Source organism: Pseudopipra pipra, chromosome 2 (genome assembly GCF_036250125.1).
Source record: "Pseudopipra pipra isolate bDixPip1 chromosome 2, bDixPip1.hap1, whole genome shotgun sequence".
Lineage (NCBI taxonomy): Eukaryota > Metazoa > Chordata > Aves > Passeriformes > Pipridae > Pseudopipra > Pseudopipra pipra.
Genome location: NC_087550.1, coordinates 112,679,531 through 112,702,278, shown reverse-complemented (window position 1 = coordinate 112,702,278; position 22,748 = coordinate 112,679,531). Strand labels below are relative to the sequence as shown.

The 22,748-nt window shown below is 41.3% G+C and overlaps 1 protein-coding gene across 2 annotated transcripts in view; it reads left to right on the top strand.

The window, feature by feature from the left end:
* The first annotated feature begins 11,076 nt into the window (after window positions 1–11,076).
* LOC135410314 (amine oxidase [flavin-containing] B-like) overlaps window positions 11,077–22,748 on the top strand; it is a 149,858-nt gene continuing 138,186 nt past the window's right edge. Inside the window, exon 1 of one of the 2 annotated variants that reach the window (XM_064646917.1) lies at window positions 11,077–11,207. In XM_064646917.1, the coding sequence (XP_064502987.1) occupies window positions 11,162–11,207 (46 nt within the window). In that variant the 5' untranslated portion in view covers window positions 11,077–11,161. The remainder of the gene's footprint in view (window positions 11,208–22,748) is intronic. The other variant, XM_064646916.1, reaches the window with a different exon arrangement.

The window sequence follows — 22,748 nt, the reverse complement described above, 5'->3', positions numbered from 1 at the left end:
CATCCTGGCTCCAGGAGGCCTCTCTGGCTCTCCATCAACGCAGAGCCCACGTGAAACCTGCAAGTTTATCTCTGACGTTCCCGTCAACCTAAGCAAACACAGGCACTACTGGCCAGCCCAGCTCTGCAACACAGTTTGCAGTAACACTGAACCCAAATGACAATTTTATGCATAGTGATCTCTCAGGGATGCAAAAATGGTGCTGGCTTTTCCCAGGAGGCAGCTCAAGAACAGAACAGAGGGATTAAAGAGTTTGACTCGATTAAAGAGTTTGACTCCCAAGTATTTAATTCAGTGGCTACTGCCTACCTTCTGCAAGATCTCTCACCACTCACTGTGGGACCAAATCTACAGAGCCCAGCCCCCAGCAGCTGTGCAATGGATGGCTTATCCATGCTGTGCAACACCTTTTTCAGAGGGAAAACTATGCCTGTTTCTAAAGGGAATAATATTTTATAATGCAGTAAAAGCCAGCATTCATGGGAATATGTCTACTGAGTGTCAATTTAAAAGATACAGGTGCATCAAATAATCTAATTTCTGAATACATTCCTTCATTAAGCAAACCTCATGGTTATATAATGTACAGTCCCAGAGTCTCCTACGAAAATGTCAGGATTTTTTTGCAGAAATACGAAATACCACATATATTTGCTAATTAATCATAGTGTGCTTACTTTGCTTATCTCCACTATTTTCGTTGGTCAGTCAATCCCAGTTGAAATACTGACTTTCCTAATGAACTCGGGGTATTTGAAATCACTAACCAATATTCAAAAGGCCAGCTCTTTCTGCCTATACATATTCTCCAAGTATGAAACTATGAAAATATACTTGGTTTATTAAAATCTTACATCAGTGCTAAGGCATTTATGACCGTGAATTCATAAGACCTGAATGACAGAATTGCCTTAAATGCTTCACTTGACTGACATAACTTAAAAGTCACATTTAGTTGCCAGAAGAACTACCAGGTGAGATATTGCTTGTACCTTTGTCCAGGTATCTTTGGACAGGTACCAGTTCCAGAAACCTGTGTGAATTAGACAATGTCTAACTGCTTGCACATGTTAATGTGCTTTTCCTTTAAAATCATGCAAGAAAAGCACACCAATTTTTTCAAACACAGTTGTTTTAGAATAGCAGTAGAAACTGTAACACAGGCTTTCAGGAAACTGTCCCTGATACCACTATGAATCCCTCCACAGCCCACAATACTGAAAATGTCCAAAGAATGAAATTTATTTCATGACTGATCTCCAAACCAGTGAAGAGACACAGCAGATGAGCCACCCCAAGGTGAACTAGCCACATGCACAATATAAACAAGTAAGGAGTAAGTACAGTAAAGAGTGCTACTCTTCCTGGAAAGACACAACAGCATTTCATGGACCATTATGTTTATATTGCAGATACATGCAGGGAACGGAAATAAAGGCTGAGGAAGCTCAGGCTCACTCAGCAACAGCAGAGAATGCCAGCAATGGGGAAGCAGTAGAAAATGCAAAACAAGAAAGACCAAAAGGATGTTAGGGAAACAGGCAAGACTTCAGAATGAGTACAGACTCAAATCAGTGCATGGTCTCATCCTAGGGAGTTTTAACACAGCAGACAATACTCTCAGGCACATGGTGGGATTCTTGGGGCTGTCCTGTGCAGGGCAAGGAGCTGGACTTTGATGATCCTTGTGGGCCCCTTCCAGCTCATGATATTTTATGATTCTATGTTTTAAAATAAAAGGATGTCTGAACAAGGAAAGTGGATGTAAATAGCCTTACAGAATACTCTTATCACCAAGGACCTGCACACAATGAGTTACAAACATCTGACCCATCACCATCAGATATCAACCATTCCCCAGACAGGCACAAGAGAAAGCAATGGCCATTGCACACAGAAAGGAATCAGTCAAATGCACACAATGGCTCAGGACCAAGGTCTTAATCCCAACAGAGATAATGCAGAAGGCTCACCTTGATTTTTTTCTGCCATCTGCTATGAAATGAAAATTGCCAGAAGATGAAGGATCACTGCAGTCCTTCTCCCAGGGATGCAAACAGTAGGGTCAAGTATTTGAACATGACAAGCTTCTGTTTTCACACTGCAACCTAGATGGTTGATATTCTAGATTCTAGACGATATTCTGATTTAAGGATCCCATTCATGAAGTCAGAGCCAGGACCAGGTGAGGTCTTTAGGTAAGAGTCAAATTTGCCCTCAGCCCTGACAATTTCATTCAATGCAGTCACCAGCAACAAGAAACTAGATCTCCTTGAGCTGAGGAATGAGGCAGAAACAATGGTGTTGTCTGGCTGCTTGGTCATGTCTGTAAAGTAACAGCACTTTAAAATCTCTATAGTAGATTTTAACCTCTAAAATCTACTATTTGTAAAATACAAGCCACAGTAACATTAACTACATGCTGGCTACTTCATGAAACCAAAAGACTGATCATGAGAAATGTAAGAGAAATGTATTCGATTTCATAATCGAATAACATTTTATCTGAAAACTATTGTTCAGTGTCTATGTGTGACAGTAGTTAAAATTCTGACATATCTAAACTCAAAATATTTTTATTTCATTGAAAATAGGAGATTGGCTTCCATGGGAGATCTGTAAAACATAAAGTGAATACAGCATCTCATTTTGCAGCAAACAAAGAGACTTATGTCTGATTCTAGCTGCCCTGTAGAGAAGGGCTAATATAACCAAAACATATTTGCAAGTTAGGCGTACTAAAATAATCAAGTGCTTCAAAAGGAGCCACCTATAAAGTGTAAGACAATAAGCAAAGATAGACCTAAATACTTAAAGAGGCAAAAAATGGCATGAATACAAAAAGCCCTTCTTACTGTCAGATCCAGATTCTATGGATTTTAAACTATTGTACATCAAGCCAGTGGGTACATATGCATCTTTTTAATTGTCTAAAGGAGGTTTGTTTTTTATGGAAATGAGTTAAAGGAAGCACAAAAGAAAAGGTTGATGAGGAGTTGGACTTGGGAATTTATAGGGTAATAAAAGATTCTGAAGAAAGTTTAGGCCTGAAAAGAATAAAAACTGTATATAACATAGAAAGGAAAAATAATTAAAAAAAAAAATTAATAAAAAAAAATTAGTATGGAAAATCTAACCTAAGCCTCAGAGAATAGGATCAAGTCCTGACCTCAGAAGATTTAGCACAGAAAGATTTGGATTAAACTCAGCACTTGGCAATGCTGGGATTTTGAATGCTTAGAAAACAGAATGCAAAGGGCAATTACAAGATAAAACCTTGATTCTGGTCCAGCATACAGCTAAGTCTGTTTGTGTCTGTGGGTGCTTAAAGTCTGTGCTATGACGTCAAAACAAGCAAGGCCTTCCCATGTAAAGGGGTTCTCTGTGCCCATTCAGGAAGCTACCTCAGCTTTGTTTCAGGGCATTGAGGAGCTCTGACAAAAGGCACAGAGGATGAGCAGGACAACATAGGCTGTTGCAGAGTTAGTCCCAGCGTTCGTGAAAGAGCAAGGAGCGAAGTCATCTTGAACTCACAACCTCCTGTTGCTTCTCAGCAATGAAGACAAGATCCTGTGGTCTGTACAAAATAAATAGACTGACAAGTTTCCAGGGAAGGCTGATGTTGATTTTTTTCTTTTCTTCTCATTTAGAAGTATTAATTAGCACTTCTGTCACCTTCGCTGAAGAACTGTGTGAGGAGCTGTTTGCTCCCTAAGCACATAACTGGAGTGGGATTTAGTTCACTAGTTCTAAGCATCTGAAAGTTTACCTACTCTAAGTCAATTAGTTAAGTGTCCTTGAAGAGATCCAGGCACCTCAGGAGAAAACTTGTCCTACTGCTCTGATAAACTATTCTAGTACAGTATAAATCAGTCTCTAGAATTACTTATCTCTTCAACGACCCAGAGAAGGGAGCTCGTAGACCGGTCAACACGAGATTAAATTAATCCCATCTGTATAAACAATAACCTCTTCACCTTTCCCTCATTAAATTTAGATATTTCCCTAGCAAGCATATTTCTCAATCTATTAATTATTTTCAGGGCTCCTCAGTGAAGCCCCTTCGATTTACACAGGGCCACCTTGGACTATGGAAGTGTGTGTGGAAATGTAAACAACATCCCCCCAGTAGTCACAGCAGCATTGCCATGTACACACACAGTAATACCTAATACATGCATAATAACCTCCATATCAACACATAACTTTTGTCCTGCTGTTCACTATTTCAGTTCTTTCCTAGGTTTGCACTGTAAGACCTTCTGGAGTGTCTTCCTGTATGCTTTTTCCTGCAGAATGAGCTTTGCTGCTGAAGCTGGTTTATTTTCACCACAGTTAATTAGGGAATGAGACATTAGAGGAAATGGGATGGGGGAAGACATAGAGAGTGAGGAACCAAAGAAATGCAAACCTAGGAACTGCTTTTGACTCCAGTACAGGTGAAATAAGTCAGCAGTGAATTAATAATGAAGGCTGGCAGTGGCCAGACTGCAAGGGAGGTATTTTTCAAGTGACAGATGGAAAGAGTGTGCTGTGACTTCAATAGATGCAAAGCAGCAGGACCATCATGATCAAGAAAAAATAAAAGGTCACCAGCCATTATTCACAAGAAAACATTTGGCATAAGTGAGACACATAACTTGTCTCTTCAGAAACTCTTCAGATAAGGTTATTGATGAAGGACATGGCAGACTTTTTTGTCAAAAGGGCAAAAGTGTTTTATTTCCTCGTATGTTCTGAGGTAAGCCAATGCGTGTTACACAGGACACTATCTGTTTAGAGGTAGGAGAAGGAATTTCACTGCTGTCATTTGCTTTATATCTTTAGCCTTTGCTCATCTGGTTCAAGAAAAAAAGCAAACACAAACACCTGAGCTCAAACAAACAAGGGTCGGAAAATAGACAGGCATTACATAGCAAAAATCATTGGTTTTCAGTTCAGAACATGTTTTCTGGTCACTGCTTACAAAACACTGATTATTTTGGAGTAATACCCTTTGATTTAGTCTGTCCTTAACTTAAGTCTCTCTCTGCCTGAAGCAGGAATATAGCAATTTGGACTCTCTCTGCCGTTCCACCAGGATCTGGTAGTCTTTTATGTGGCATTTGGGCGATAGGTGAACAGGAAGGTTTGAGAGCACCTCATTCAGACTTGTTCTCCTACATGGGCACCAGTGTTTCACCTTACCATGTTGGACACATGGAGTTTAATTTAGCTGCTGCTGCAATTTATTTTTTTCTTTTCCATGTTTGTTACCTTGTAAGATACTTTAATTTTTCTAACTCCTTTACTGCATAAAACATCGTTTTCCATTCTGTCATTATCCTTCCCTGTATGATCTGTGGACCAGTCCACCAGGACTTCTGCATGGCAGGAACTGGCATTGCCTGTGAATGAAGAAAAGTGGCAGCACCAGGCACCTCTGCAGATATGCATGTAACAATGTGTTACGTACTTATGTGTGTTACATTGTATTTACAATATATTTATATGTGTTATATTAACAATATGTTAATGTACAATAGTGAATACCACTGCAAACTTGAAGGTGGATTTCTTTTGGAGAAAAATTTTGCAAAAAAGAGAAGCAATAAGAAAGTTCAGGCTGTAGCTAATTGTCAGGGAGAGATTAGCATTGTGCAAGGATGAGTTTGACATTGGGAAATTAATTTATGCTAGTTTAAGGGGGTTTCCTGGCTTTTTCTTTGTTGGTTATCTTAGTAAGTATGAATATATTTGCATGATTACCATGATTGTTATTAAACCTTACATCAGAATGGTGGTTACATCAGTCACAGATCTATAAAACTGTGTTGATTAGGACAAATAGAAGGAAAGGAAGCTAGAGACTGTGAAGTGGGACTAGCTGGAGTGATTTGAGACATCACATTAATTTTCTTCCACTCCTTCTTAGGGTTTCATTACATAAGCAGTCTTGATGAATAGGTTCTCTGTGAGCTCTACTGAGGGGACCTGTGATTGTGACTCTTCCTTGTGTCAGAGCCTACATGGCCTCCTTCCACTACATGGGAGGCTGCCTCTATACCCATTTGACCAGTCTAAACGGACAGATAAGAAGAAGCAGCCAAAATTTGGTGTTATGATGCTGTGTTCTAGAAACTTGCGCACATGTATTTAATGACTGTGGCATCAGTTAGAACCTAATTTTGGGGGCTGCTCCAGCCTGCGGGTGGGACAGGCCCAGGCTGCCACCCTCCCTTGGGGATCCCACAAGATTGAGGCCCCCAGCCCCAGGCAGCTGCTGGCCTGGCTGTACCATGGCACTCAGACCCTTGTGTTCTTGTGCTGTGGCTCTGTGTGCTCAGAATGTGAATGTTTACATTCACTCATCACTTCTACTAATAGGCTTAACCTTGTAGGTTTTACATTTAATGATCAGTCCTACTCTGATTGATAAAATATTCAATTTGTGCCTATTAGCTCTAGATTAATGTCAGACTGTGTATGTTGGACTGGAAATCTTGGCTATTAACATTCAGTCTCTCCAGTTAACATTCACTGATAATCAAGATATGTTTTGGTCATGGCTGATGCCAAGGTGGGGTGAAGGGACAGACTAGACAATCTCCTGAGATGCCTTGCAGCAGTTTTCCTTTAGTAGAAAGCCTGGCATGCTGCTTATGCTCATTTAATCATACACCATTTCAAAAGCACTGACATGTGCTTTCACAGTTTCTGCACTGATTGCATTAAAGAAATTTGAAACTATGTAAAATGTATGTTTAAAACTGTACTTAACCCTGCATGTCTTCTGTAACATCAGTATTCAGCAAACACAGAGGTACTAAACAGAAGAACAGCACGACCTGGTCACAGACTAGGCAGGTAGCAAGCCATATTCACCCCACCTGCAAGGGATTCTCCACCACAAACCAGTAAAGAAGTTCGAGCACCAGATTCATGAGGTGCCTGAAAGCACCAAGTCTCAGGGTACTCATGGCTGATGGAAGATGCAATCTTGGTTTTACACAACCAATGCTCTAGGGTTGTGTCTAGACTTACCTGGGCTCCTGAACCTGAACCTCTGACCATGAAACTTGTCATGTCCTGCTCTGACCCCAGTTAGGAAGGTCTGGGGACCCTCTGTGGTGTGCCACGGTGCCCACCTTGCCTGTGCATCCTGGATGTGTCCCTGTGCAGTGGGGGACAGTGGCAGTGGTGGAAAAGGGTGGGAGGAACATGAACACCCAAAGCTCGCTGACGTGGACCTGGCACAGTGGGAGTTTGCATCCAGACCCAGGAATTCGGAAAAATTCCTATGTTTTTACCAGCCACTGACCAGACAATCATGTATTAGGTGCCTAAATTCTCCCACTTAGTCTTTGCAAATGTGGAGATCTTTGGCTTTAACCCCTACTCCATCAACATTCCACTAATTTTTCAAAATCTAGTCCAGGGCTGCCAGCAAATTTTCTACCAGACAACAGAGCTATTTATGCCATTTCATTGCCACAGTGTCGAAGTGCCTAAGAAAATTTATAAAAACAATGTATTTTGTCTCAGACAAGTCCTGTTCTGAGGTAAGAAAATGTAGAGGCTCTCAGTTGCTGTGTTTTTGCAGAAAGTTTGTTTTGCTTTTAACATCATGCATTTAAAGGTTAAAGCATCAAAATCCAGGCAGAAGACACTTTATCTATTTAATTAGTTAGAACAACATGGGATAAGAGAAGTAATGGGACCATAAAAAAACCAGAAACTGAATCCTAATATGATTAGATGTGAGGGTTCCAGACAAAAAAAAAAAAAAACAAACAAAAAACAAACCAAACAAAAAACTCCCATCTTTATGCCATCAGAAGGCTTTATTAGGATTATGTACACCACTCTGCTTGTACCTGTGGGAGATAGATACTTTTGGATTGAGATCAGTGGATAAAACAGCTATTAGGATCAGCAAATGCATATCTCATTATGTGAGGATAGTAAAGTGCCTGACAAACCTCACACCATTGCAAAAGGAAAGGTGTGGGGGGGAATATGATATATGTTTAAATGCATCATGATGTAAACATATTGGAAGAAAAGCTACTGAGAGGAAAAAAAATGAACCTTTAAAACAGATTTATTGCAGGAGAGAGGAGAGAGAAACTACCAACCTGGCTCTGGGAGAGGTTTGGCTGGCTCTAGACAGAGCTAAATTTATTCATTAGGATTATATAATGTGTCCATGATGGTAGAAAACCAGACTCAATGACACAGATGTTGTACCTCAAGAGCAGCCCTTTGAGGGCTTTGTGCCCTCCAGCACTTTCCTGGACCTTCATGCAACCCCAGGGCATGCACCACACACCCTCAATTGTGGGCAATACATCCTTCTGTTTCAAACATACACATAACAAAAAAATAAATTATTAGAGCCACAAGAGGAAGATAGAGACCAGAAGAATCCCAGGAATAAGTGTTATGTATTGTGGACATTGAGAATCTGTGGCACTTGGCATTAAGTACATAGATGTAACCACATCTATCCTTGCCAATAGCCCATAAAATTACCCACTTCTGATTTTAGAATAGCCTTCTCCACCTCTCAGTGTTTCATATGGGATTTGAAATATCTCTATCACTATTATTTCTGACAGCCATTTGATACTTGTGTGTCTCTCAGGATGAAGAGGTCTTGGAGTTTGATTTAGCCATTCTTGAAGCAGACAGATTCTTTTAATCAGAGCAAGTTACTTATTTCTGAGCAGAAACTAAAAGATGGTGTCTTACATTAATTTAGCCTCATCAGTCTCCCAGTAATGTTTTTTCAGGCTGTTTGGTGAGACCTCTTTCAATCCATTAACCGCTTCCCTCTAAGATGAGGAATTCCCCCTGTAAATGATCAGTCGTGTACTGATTTCAGTAAGGGCAAGAATCACTCAGAAAAACCAAAAGTATTGTGGAAGCATATGGAAAATAATTGTTTTTATGGAAGACATTTTCTGTGATGAGGGTGGTGAGGCAGTGGAACAGGTTGTCCAGAGAAGGTGTGGATGCTCCATCCCTGGAAGTATTCAAGGCCAGGCTGGATGTGGCTCTAAGCAACTTGGTCTAGTGAAAAATGTCCATGCTCATTGAACTAAGGTTGGACTAGATGACCTTTAAAGGTCCCTTCCAACTTGAACCATTCTGTAATTCTATGAAAAATACAAGGGACCAGAGAATGCTTGTTAGACAGTGTACTTGTTAGATGAAGGGTATTTCATCCTGGGGCATCATGAATATGTTACAGCCTTAGCCCTGGACATTAAACGTGGTGCCCATGGAGAAAAGTGTGATCCACTGTGCACGAGATCCAGGACAGAAGTCTCCCAGTAAGCTAACCATGTCCAATACACACCCTCAAACAGTGCCACACAGTGGCTGGGCAGGCCACAGCGAATGGCATATAGCAGGCACTGTTCCCAACACTGAAAGAGAGGATGAGTCCACAAATGGTTATTAGCTTTGCAGACAGTTGATTTAAACCTATTTTTGTTCTGTTTCTTGACCTTTTAATTTCCTTCCCTCCCATTTTTCCTAAAAAGGCAGGACTGTACCCAGTGTAGTCAATATTTGTGATTTCCATCACAGATGCCCCTGTCTCTCTCTGAACGTCATAAACTCTCACTTGAGGTATTATGGAAGAGAGACAGAGAACCCTGTCCAGACTCCCATGGCCTATTTTTTCCAGTGAATGGCTCCAGGAAATGGAGAATGACAGAGACTAAACAAATGTCTTTGGCTTAGAAGAATCTCGGAGCTGGTTACCTTCTGCCTTGAGCCTGCCAAGTGTAGAAGGTCAAGTATGCCTGACATGACTGCTGGATATGATCTTGTACAGATACACTGGATGAAACACATTTGCATAATTCAATCATCCTCAAAGCCAGTTCTCCTGGAGCCACCCTCATGGTAAAGTAGAAACCTGCTTAGTGTTTAAGGAACCAACCTAAAGGCTCCCAGTGAATTTGATGACTGTTGCTTGAATGAGACAGTCTTTTTCCCTGCAGGTGAGTCTCCTAGGGGTCTCAGCAGATGACTCTGTGTTTGGAGGCCAGTGTGGAGAAGCACTGGTACACACCACTGTCACACAGCACAAACTGCAGTTGGCAGCAGATGCTGCTCATTTTGAAGGGCTCTCACAAGGAAAGCACTAACTGGTCTTTCAGAGTCCATACCTTCCCAGAATCACAGAATATGCTGAGTTGGAAGGGACCCACAAGGATCATCAAGTCCAACCCTTAGCCCTCACAGGACCATCCCCAAGAGTCACACCATGTGACTGAGAGCATTGTCCAGGTGCTTCTTGAACTTTGTCAGGCTTTGTGCTGTGGCCACTTCCCTGGGGAGCCTGTTCCAGCACCGAAGGACCCTCTGGGTGAAGAACCTTTTTCTGATATTCCAACCTAAACCTCCCCTGACACAACTTCAGGAGTCCTGTCACTGGTCACCACAAAGAAGAGATCACTGCCTTCCCTTCAAGAAGAAGTTGTAGACTGTATTGAGGTCTCCCCTCAGTCTTCTCTTCTCCAGGTTGAACAAACCAAGTGACCTCAGCTGCTCCTCATATGGCTTCCCCTCAAGGCCCTTCACCATCCTCATTGCCCTCCTTTGGACTCTCTAATGGCTTCATATCTTTCTCAGTGACCTAAACTGCCACAATACTCAAGGTGAGGCTGCCCCAGTGCAGAGCAGAGTGGGACAATCCCCTCCCTTGCCCGGCTGGAGATGCTTTGCCTGATGCCCCCCAGGGCACGGTTGGCCCTCCTGGCTGCCAGGGCACTGCTGACTCATATTCAACCTGCCATCGCCCAGGACCCCCAGCCAGGGTGGCTGCAGAGGATGCAGAAGTAGATCCCAACACTCCTAAGGCCTCTGGAGAGCGGGGGGCAGAGAGCCCACGGCTGCTGCTCCTTGGGCGCTGCGCTCCTCACCCAGGGGCACGTTCCCTCCCCACACCCTCCGTGGGGCAGGAGAGAAAACAGCAACACGCACCGTGATCAGCAGCCCCGCGCCAGGAACCCTGTTCATCCCTCCACCCAGGGACGGCTCCCAGCGCCGGCCCCGCTCCGGGAGGAGGTGCCAGCGGCGGGGCGGGGACGGGCGGGTCCGCCCGGGGAGCGGCACAGCCCGGCCGGAGCCGCCGCGGGAGGCACCGAGCGGCCGGGGCAGAGCCATGGCCCAGAGATACGATGTGATTGTGGTCGGAGGCGGCATCTCAGGTGGGTTCGGCGGGGTCTGGGCTCCGTGGTCGGCGGCGGTGCCGGTGGGGCGGTGCCGGAGCATCGCGGCGGGGGAGATGCTGCGGGCTGAGCGGGGCTTCTCCGGGAAGCCCGAGGTGCGAACGCATCCCCCCGCCGGCTCGGTAAAGCTGGCTGAGGTAGGTCCCCATAATTAGGGCGGAAAGCCCTATGAGGCAGGCAGTATTTTATTATTATTAAATTATTAGTATTAATTTTTATTGTTTTTATTATTTTAGTTATTTTTATCTTATTTTTATTTTATAATTTACTTTATTATTATTTTTATTTTCTAATTTATTATTATTAATTTTTTTATAATTCTCTTTATTATTATAATCTATTTTTTATTTTATTTTAATTTTAATTTTTATTTTTAGTATTTCTACTATTTTTATTCAATAATTCATTATCACTTATTTTTATTTTATTCTTTTTATTCTTTTTATTTTTAGCATTTTTTAATTTTACTTTTCACTATTTTTATTCAATTTTATTGTATGAATTTACATTTTGTTCTTTTTTCTGGTTCTTCCAATGTCCAGTTTCTAGTTCCCCTTTCAGTGCAGGTATGGGTCTGAGAGCATGAGCAGCCTGGCAGAAATGGATGGAGAAAGTATCATGGGCCCTGGAGCCTTCTTGCATTTGAGTGGCAATCTGCTGTTTGTAACCTAATCCAGGTTGGAAGACCTCTGTGCCTGCCCACAGTGAATCTCTTTCCCGTGTGTTTTGTTCCAAAACACATGTGCCAAATAAATTATGTATGTGCAGTAGATATTTTTTTTTTGCTTCTGTGCCTTTGACATATCAAATATTTGCTTTTTTGCTCCTTAGCATTGGGAGGTATGCAGCTCCTGTCCTGTATGGCAATCTCCTCAGTGCATACATCCACAGATCTAAGTAGTATCTCTGGCCAAACCACAAACAAATTACTTGAGACGTGTTACAAAATATGATTCTGTTAATCCATTTTTTTTTTCACATGGCTTTTAATTTCCACTGTTTGTTTATCTATAATTCTAGATGTCTGTTTAACCGTTATATTAAGGTATGCAGCATGCAATTTGAATGATATACATAATGCAGTGACAAAATCATTCTCTGATATGATTCTGTGATAACAAACTGCTGAATAGTGATTGAATGTTTCAAGTATGTTTATACAATTAGCAAAAGTTAACCATTGCTTTTCTATAAAGCATAGTTGATTCTGGACACAGCATTATGGCTAATTTTTAACTTACAGTGTGTTTCATAGTGAAACTCAATTACAGAAATTAGCCAGTGGTAATTATCTGTTCATGTCTGGTAAACAAAAACATTTCCAGTGACGTGATTTTGTACAGCAATAGTGCTACATTCCCTCTGTTGAATGAGTTGGAGTGAAAGAGTTAGTGTAACAGCTTTTAATATACCCTTGGTTTTTGTATGGTTGCCATGGGAATATTTTCATGGCAAGTCTGCACAGCCTACATATGTTTTTCTGTAGGAGCAGTTAGAACAGAGAAGCACATGCTATGCCATGTTAAATTGTGCTTCACTCTTTGCTACCTGTAGACAGCAGCAAGTGGCAGTGGGGATGTAGGGAACCCGTTTTCTATTGACTTCTTTTTACACCAAATCTTCTCTAAAGTGCTCTGGTTTCACACTGTAGCAACTTTTCTCCTGTCTTCACACGAAGGCTGGGAAAATTTACAGGCACAAAAATTACTTTTGACTAAGTACCCCTCTTCAGTCACTTCCCTTTAGCTGCTGTGTACCACTCCTGCTTCACCTCTGATTCACACTTCTCTGTAAATCATTGGTCTTGCAGCCAGGTGATGAAACTGTGGTTTTATATCACCTTAGGCTGCTTGAAAACTTCTGTTAACATGCACAATCACTGTAGAAATCTCGTCTCCCATCCACTGGAGAGTGAAGTGTGTGATTTTTGAAATGAGGGACTCCTTGGGGACCAGGTTTGTTATTACTCAACATTTGATGTGTTCCTTCAGAAAGTTACAGATTTTGAGCTGCCTGAGGTGCAGCCGACTGAGATTCCGTGGTTACTGTCTTTAGGTGAGGAAGGCATCAGTTGGTGCACAGCTGTAGAACAGCAGAAAGCTCTTGTAATATTCAGGTGTGCTTGAGTTGGTGGCTACAGCAGTCAGCAAAGCAGGTAATTGTAGAGCAAACAAAGAGGTGCTGTGCCAGCAAGAGGATGTAAACAAACACGTCACAGAGCTGCCACCTGGCTGTCTGTATTCTGTTTGTTCCTTTAGGGTAGTGCGAGCTGTCCTTTTGCGAACTCAGACCCTCCTTGGCAACAGTTCTGTCTATCTTTTTATCCAGATGTAATCAGTTGGGTCTAAAATTTAAAGAGTGAAAGAACCACATAATGGAATAGCAGTGCAGAGGCCCTCACAACCCTGCCAGTCACTGTTCTCCTCTGAAGGCACTGATCTTTTATCCGAAGATGCCACTTCCTTTGCTGAATCATTTTTAGTGTCCTTTATTGGAGGTTTGATAAAAGGCAACAATAAAACTGAAGAACTGACCAATTTTAATTTTGCGTAATGAAAATCTACTCAAAATTACTCTTCATTTTTTTCAAGTCAAAAAAATGGTCTGTGGTTTGTCTGAAGATGTCAGACGATCTCAATAGGGTTTATGGTGATGAAGACCTTTGAGGAACAGGGGGATTTACTAAGGAGTAGATTCTGTTTTTTGGGTAAAACTTCATCTGAAGTCCATGAAATATTTTGTGAATGGCGTAGTTTAAAAAGAAATATTTTAAAGGAAAATTTTCCAGTGTAAAAAAGCATATATGAAAATGCTTATCCACACACTGTGTGTAGTATGCCTTGTACTAAAGAATATTTAGATCTGAAGCATAACAGGCCCTCATAGAGCTGGAACTTGCATCATAACAGGTTCTCTTCTTTGCTTGGTTGTTTCTTTTTCTTTGAAGGGCTCCTCAAGCATGAGGGTCAAAACAAGTATTAGAAAACTATGAAGTTATGTCACCAAACTTGTTTATCTGCTTAATTGAGACACTGATGACAGAAATTTTCTTCAAATAAAATCTTGGAATCTGTTCAGAGATTTTGTTTGAAGACTTTCTCCATACATTTTCAAAAGTGCCTTCCTGTCCCTGCTTTTGCCATAAGAACCTCTTTCCTTCTTTTGTTTTCAAGAAAGTTATCATATTTTATTCTCATATTATGCCAGTCCTACTTAAGAAAATGCTTCTGTTAAATCTCTGGTGCACAGATTTTACAATCAAAATGAGGTTAATTGATTCTCTTTTTTCCTCTGAAAGGTGAAGCCTTCTCTTAAATAGAGTGAGTGTTATTTGAAGTATGCTTAATGTTTTGCTGTTCACAAGCAGTCTTGTCATGTTCCTGTAAGTTTAGAACCAAAACATACAGTAAGATAAAGTATTTCTCTTGTTATGTTAGGTTTTAAAAATATTTACATACCCATTGTTGCATTAGTGAGATACCACTGTGCTCTCCACTCTTCCTAAGCCTCGATTTTTAATTGTGTGATGATCTAATATTCTGTATAATTACAGTAGCTCTCACTGCATCTGTGAACCAGTTTCAAGTTGCTTTAAAAATAAAAACCAAACCAAAACACCCCAAACCAGGCTAAGTGTTTTGGGGGCTGTTATCTGAAAGTGTTCTGTCTGTTTTAAAATAAATGCAGGGGGCAAAATTTTTTAAAATAATTTTTTTAAAACTATTTAAAAAAATTTAAAACAAAACTAGGACATGCTCTAAGAAAACTATAGACAAGATGTATAATCTTCAGTAGATACTTGTTTCTTTTTGCTCTCTGGTAGTAATTTACAGTGTCTCAATACTCTTCATTTGAAAAGATACTTTGCCAAATGAGGCACTATGTTTTTGGAGAGCATTTCTAGTGTGGGAGTCTTATGCTAGATGGAGAAGAAAAAACCCCAGACCAAAACAGGTAATGGGCATGGATGGAATAGCTGTGCATGATAAATCAGAATGGATACATCTGTGGGAGGATTCTGACCCTCTCCATGGGATATCAACCTCTCTGGGATGCACTGTGGCAAAGGGAATCCAGGACATTTCCCTGTCAGTTGACTTGATGAAGCTCTTGGTTCACATTTTCGGTCCCCTCTCTCTGTATCTGCCATCAGGGAGTTATTCCTTTTGCATTCAGCTACTCTCATGACTATTGTGAAGGACTATGAGGCAGTTCGGTGGAGCCTGCATTTGACTTCTAGATATTTCCCAGGAAGAACTTGGCAGTGCACAGTAAACAGAACACAAAGCAGCTGCATAATGTTGTGAAATAGTTTGGTAGCCTAGGCAGCAGGGACAGCACTTGTAATTCACTGTCTGATACCTCCTAATTGGTCTGAAAGTTGATTTGATAAGAAGCTTTCCAGTCTACCTGCAGGAGCCATCTCATCTTGCAGGGCTCAAAGTGATGCATCATTAAGGAAAGCTTTTCCATTAGCTTATTTAACCATTATGAAAGAGCGTTATTAGGGAAAGTTCATTCAGTCTGTTCAACAAAATGGAAAAACCACCATGGAAGGGCCAAAAGGGGTAAGTTAGGATGGTAAAATTTTGGGCAAAGAATTGCTGGGTAGCTAATATTCGAAATAACTGGTAGAGAATCAAAGCATATGGGTAGCAGCAGATGTTAGGGTTACAAACTGAAAGGTCCACAGGATTTTCTTATCTGTACTGCTGAATTGCATTTTTTTTTTTTTTTTTGACAAACAAGATTAGGAACAGGAGAGGCTGAAAGCTCTTTGTAAGAAAGTTCAGTGCATTGTTTTCTTGGACAACCACTTGCAGGGGTGTTTTTAGTATGTGAGGTTTGTCAGTCTAACCTAATCACACTGCAGGTGATGGTAGGTGTTCATCTGCATTAGTGTCTCAGTTCAGACCAAGTGTGTACCTGGAGCACATCTTCTGGTTGACTCTATTTACTGTTCTACCATGTGCATCAAGAGAGAAGGCTTGGAGCATTTCCCTTTTGCATGAGACCAAAGAGGAAGATTGTAGGAACTCACCTTTTGAGCTCCAAGCCTTAATGGCATTGGCCCCATGTAGGGCCATACGAGAGCTAGTCTAAATAAAGCCCCTTTCGTGCATATGGTATATGGATACTGGGTATTCAGGATACTACTGTTTTACTCTGCACTTCTGATGTTCTGCACTATTTGCTAACATAGACACTTCAAACTTGCTGTCTTTGTAAACTTTCAGTTTGGCTGCTCAAAGGTGGTGACATGGAAAGAGTAAGCATTTTGATTTTGTGCTCTTCTTCCATGAAGATACAGTTAAAAATAGTTTACTTGGTTATCCTGACCACAGATGTGGACCTGCATCCTCTGTCTCCATCCTCTATGTTTTCTCCTTGCCTGCTTTTTTTCTTTCTTTCATTTTCTTGCAGTATTGAGAGATTGATGAAAGATCACTTTCTGTGTAATTGTGAATTTTGATTTGCTCATTTTACTCCTTGGCATCATCAGGTACAGGAGCAATTTTAAAGAAACACTTGCTGTAGTGAGTGAGCATAGTGTCAGTCTCCAGGAAATAACAACCTTTTGTTCACCTCAGTGACATGAGTCTGGATCAGTGCTGGTGCCTGTAGTCCCAGTGGCTGTGATGAGCAGCCCATTGCTCTGGCTCCATCCTGGGAGTGTTCGGGCTGTCTATGATGATCTTAGGAGTATGCTGACAAGGGTATTGTCAGCTGGTGAGTGGAGGTAATCTTGTCAAAAGGTGGAGAACTGTGCCGAAAAGCTAACTAGACGTGTTTGCACTGCCTAAGCAGGCAGCCTGAGCAATGTGGGCTTACACAGCCCTGATAGTCCCAGAGGAAAACTTCCTTGTGGTATGATAAATGCAGAGCAGAGTTTGCTCTATATTTATATATCTTACACAGCAATTAATGACAATGAATTAGGTCTCATGCTTAATTTAATCAACTGAAGAAAGCGTTTTTTCTGCAGAAGTTATTATTCTGTATGTAAATAATCTGGGTGATTTTGGCATGTTTCCCACTGGCACGGTTCCCTTCTCTGTAGCACAACTGACAACTGTAGTTAAGTAGTTCTGTTATTTAAAGATTAAAAAGCCATATTGTCTTACTGCCCCTTCCCAGAGCAGGAGTTGCTTGCCTTTGTGTTGTCTCAGTTCTGTAGCAGTTATTTCACGGAGTGCACTGATATGATAGTGAAGTTTATGCTGGTTCTTAAAGTTTGCTGAGCAGTGCCCTGGTGGGTTGAAGAGCTTCCCTTGGTTTTGCTTTACAGAGAATGTGTCTTGATGTACTCATGAAGCACTCAGTTATGTTTCTAGAATCACTCATCATTCCTGATGAATCACAGTAACAGACCTTTAAAGGTCCAACCCTCCTGCAATGAGCAGGGACATCTTCAACCAGATCAGGTTGCCCAGGGCCCCATCCAAACTGATCTGGGATGTTTCCAGGCACAGGGCACCCACCACCTCTCTCAGCAACCTGTTCCAGTGTTTCACCACCCTCATTGAAAGAAATCTCTTCCTTTCTATGTAATCTGAATCAACCCTCTTTTAGTTTAACACCACTACCCCTTGTCTTATCATGACAGGCCCTACTAAAAATTTAATCCCCACCTTTCATACAAGGCCCCTCTAGGTACTGGAAGGTGCTATAAGGTCTCCCCAGAGCCTTCTTTCCTCCAGGCTAAACAACCTCAATTCTCTCAGCCTTTCCTCACAGGAGAGGTATTCCATCCCTCAGATCATTTCTGTGGCCCTCCTCTGGACCTGCTGCAACAGGTCGATGTCTTTCCTGCGTTGAGTACTCCAGAGCTTCATCCTTACTTCAGTTTCTTGAGGAAATTCCATTAATCTCATTACAGTTTCAGTCATTTAATTTTTCTATAGCCATTTTTGAACTTAACATGATTTTCCTTCTGGGCTGATAACCTATTTCATTCTTGTAAAATTGTGTCAGATATTAATGTTCTTGCTGCCTTGTAAGATGGTTTGTCAAGATGTGATGACTTATCTAATTCACAAGTCTTTTTTCCTTATGGGCTGATTTGTGTCTAGGGTTTATAATTTGTAATGTTGCATAATTATTGTTTAAAGGTTTTTTTTGCTGATTTCAGTGGTCAGTGAGGGTGCACTACAGGACAATGGTATTTAAACCATGAAAGTGTAGCATTCTTTTAGGTAACCCACCCATGCATTTGTATCTTACACAGCCTTCTCTGTTCTGTCACTTTTCTGTTTAAACATTTTGCTTAAAAGAAATATCAGTGTGAAGTCACTTGGAAAACTATTTGCTCCACAAACCATTATTATGACCCCCAGTATTCAGGGCTGGAGTGCTGTAAGGGAACAGAAAGAAGAATGGCCATAAGTGTCTCATTTGAGGAGCCCCTGAGCTCTGGATGAGCTAATAACAAAGGAGAAAGTGCCTCTCAAGCCAGAGAGGAGTTGCATTGACTTAGTCAAGAAAAAGTGACAGTATTTGTGGTAAGAGCAGGCTTCCAAGGAGAAAGAGCATGAAGTATTTTCAGGGACAAAGCTGTCCAAGGGAATTCAACTCATCTGTTTCTTCTCCCCATCTCTTCTCCTCTTCGTCTCTTCTTCTCTCCCCTGTCCTCCTTTGTGCTGCCTCATTGCCAGACAGATGCTCCCACCTCTCCAAAAAACATGGGGCTGCTGTCCCTGTGCCACCCACAGCCCCACAGGACTCAACTGCGTGGACTTAGGTAAGGTGGGGTGGGATCTTAATGGCCTCAGGAGCAGTAGCAGCTGTGGATGGAGAGCAGGGAACTGCCCAAGGAAATGATGAGCATCAGGATTTTTGTAGGGGGTCTGTGTGTGTTTGTATAGAGGAAGAGAGGGCAGGGGACAGGATGGGGGAATGCAAAGCGCAAACCATCCCTGGAAGAATGGATGCTCCAGTCTAGAAAGTTTGAGGTCTCATGAGCTACTTCTGGTAAGTGGTGTATATGGCAAAATACGTCATAGATGCACTAATTTTTAACACTGGAGAGTCTGGCTGTGGCTCATTAGAGTCTCTGGCATCTTGCAGTTACAAAGATTGGGTTGTGGTGGTGACCTGGCTTCTGTTGGCACTTCATGTTTCGGGTGATTACCAAGTTTCCTGAGGTTCTAATTAATTTTAAACCTCCTTATCTTACAGATATTACTTTAAACTCTTCAATTTCTTCAGATTTTTCACTTTCTACCCAGCTGGAAGTGAGGAGGATGGGGACGAATGATGCCTTTGTAGCCAGCTGCTCTTTACCTTGATGGTATAATTCAAATATAAAACATTGAATGCAGTCTGCTCAGTTGACTGCACGTGGCAACAACTGATCAAACTGTCAGTTCATGCTGTGCATCATGATTACCTGGATTGCATGGATAGCTTGCATATAAACTGGAATAATTTTTGCTTGAGTGATAGATCTGTTTTGAATGTGTTAAATATTGGAGCAAGACATCTCTTTCCATCCAATATGAGTTAATTTTTTATGAGGCAGCTGGGCCAGTCTGGATCAGTGAATAATGCTAAATAGTGAGGACAAATGAGGAAGGGAAAGAGTGTAAATGCTTTTATTTTACACCTTAGATACTTATGCTTCCCTCTATGCTTCCTTCAACTTTTTTCCCCATGCATTCTATCAGAATGGTACCATTCTAATGGTAGCATTTTTCTTTCATAGCACTGATGTTTTCACGAGCTGTTTGACTCAAACTTCCTCCTGCCTGCACTTAGAGATGGTTGGAAGACAGTTGCTTATAAGTCTTATTTAGTGGTTCCCTTTTGGGCTTCTCTGAATGACATGTATGTTCTCAGCCTTTGGTATCTCAGCCAGGGAATGCTTCATCATGAGCTGGCTGTTGAGAGATGAAGTGGTCTTTTTGGGCTACCAGCAAAGAGCTGGTGAATTGCAAAGTGGCAGGGCTCATCTTCATTTCTCAGTTGTTCAAATAGATAAAATGTACACAGATCCTTGTAAGCTTTACAATTTAGCCTGTGTGTGTGTATGCCTACTTGTATATGTGGGTTGTGGTGAGGGTGGTGAGACACTGGAACAGGGAGGCTGTGGATGCCCCAACCCTGGAAGTGTTAAAGATGGGTTGGATGAGGCCTTGAGCAACCTGTTCTGGTGGGAGATATCCTTGACCAAGGCAGGAGGAGTTAGGACTGGATGATCTTTAAGGTCCATTCCAACCCCTTAATATTCCATGATTCTGTGATGATGATGGGAACTTCCTAAGAGTCACTGAGGCGTGGCTATTTGAAAGTGATGCTGAGATATACTCGATATGATCTGTAATTATTAAGAGCAACTGGGTGAAAATCATTAGCTAAAGATCAAGTAACATGGAACAAAATGGATAGCCATGGAATGAGGGCATGGTAGCTCTGCTGGGCTTTGCTGTCATACAAAAGTGACCTCTAGGTGGATGCCTGTGAGTCATCTGATACAGAGAAATCTGGGAAACTACAGGTCATTCTTTATTGTCAAGATTAAAATGCTAGTCTTTTGTAAGTTCACATCTTCTATTCAGTCATATATTTTGAGCACTTACTTTTCTCAGGAGATTAATAAAAAAGAATTCTTTGCTTGAGACCATGCAAGGCTTGGCAAAACAGATAAGCATTTCTCTTCTGAGGCAGCTGTTGCATAATTTTGCAAAATTTTCCAGATGTAGTTTCCAGATGTAGTCTTTTTTTTTTTTTTTCCACGTTGCTGTGTATGGGAGGCAAAACTCATCTTCAGAGTAAATCTGGCTGACATTTTATTTGCTTGTATATCTCTTCGTAATAGTAATGCCTGAAAGGATGCTTTTAGTAAACTGCCTGTATAGTGCCTCAGGCAGTTCATTGTGCTCAGCTTTATTTGTTCCAGTGCTATGATCTGTTTGTTGTAGTGCTTTCAGTTCTCTTTATCTCCTTTGTTTCTTCCCTCTGTCTATAGTGTTTTGAGGCAGCCTAGGCTGTAAACTAGAAGAGAGGGGACCCTGAGAATGAAGGCATGAGGTAATGCTGGGGTACAGATGATGACGATGATGATAATGATAATGATAATAATAATAATAATAATAATAATAATAATAATAATGAAATTAGCTCTTCAGTATATCCTGAAGTCATAACAAAAGACCTGCAGAATGTGTTTTGGGTTTCGGGTTTTTTTACCTTATTGGGGCCTAGAAGCAGACTTCTGACTCTTCCTTTTGAAGTGTGAGGTGGGCACTGAATGGGTGTTCTGCTCCATGTGTAAGACATGACAAGTCTATAAAATAAAAACAGATCACTGAGTAAATGATTGATACTAGAAATACTCAACCTTTGAAAAATTGGAGTGCCCGGTTTCGCCAATCTGAGTTTTCACTGGATACTTCAGATGTAACAGTGCAGTGGAAACAAGAGGGAAGCCCTGGGCAAAACAACTGTGACTTCAGTGCTTGAGCCTTTGCTCACTGTACCAAAGCTGTTGGGTTTCCACCCAAACACAAAAAGTTGTCTCATCCCATGCCTGGCAGGGCTTGGGCTTAAGGCCTCACAGCTTCACTCATTTCATTTGTATCTGTCCAGGCTCTGTATCACTTAACCAGCTGCAGTGCCTGGGACAAAAGGAGACTGAATATTTTTCGTGTTGTTTTTAAGAATTCTGCTTAATAAATACTGCTCCCTGCACCATGAATGAATCATCTGTGAGCACTTTCAGAGAGAGGAGATCACAGAAAGTTGGGATTAGAGTTTATGCTCACATGAAGTCCCATTAACTCACGGGAATGCTCTTACTGACCTTGGTGACAAAGTCACAGAATTAGAGCTCTGACAGAAAAGCTCATTGTCTTGGCTAGACAATGAAATGCCAATAGAAATAAATTATATTTGCTCATAGAGTGCTGTATCCTAGGCAGAAATGTTATGTCCTTTGTACAAATATTTTAAGTAAATGTACATTTTAAGCAGGTAGTCAGATTGATAATGTCTTTTCTTGCTCCTTGGGGTTTCTGAAACTGCAATTTTGTTATTTTCTTAAGTTCTGTAATTTTTTACCTGAATTATATTCATTTTAATGGCATTAATTGCAGCACAATGATACAGTTTAGGAAGAGAGAGTATCTCCCCCCATGGTCAAAATACTTAGATCGAGAGTTGCTTTGATACCATTCACTGTACTGTTCAGAATATTACCAATAGTGATAGTTTACAGAAGCCCAGCTCTACCATGGTTTTAGGTTCTGAACTTTTGTATCTTTCTCCCATAAGATTGGGCCAGATATGTAAAGTACCATTGTAAAGCTGGCCCAAATTAGAGAATGTAAAAGGTTACTTTCACCCTGAAAGCGTAGTGTTCTTCACAAGGGCAAAATTCCTTGACCTTCCCATAATGTGAGGAACGTTACGAAATAAGACAGTACCACCTTAACTCCCCCAGACCGTGGGCCAGGGTTGGTTTCGTTCTTTTTGTTGTTATTGCTTTGTTTTTTATTTTATTTACAACCCTCATTTTTTAAT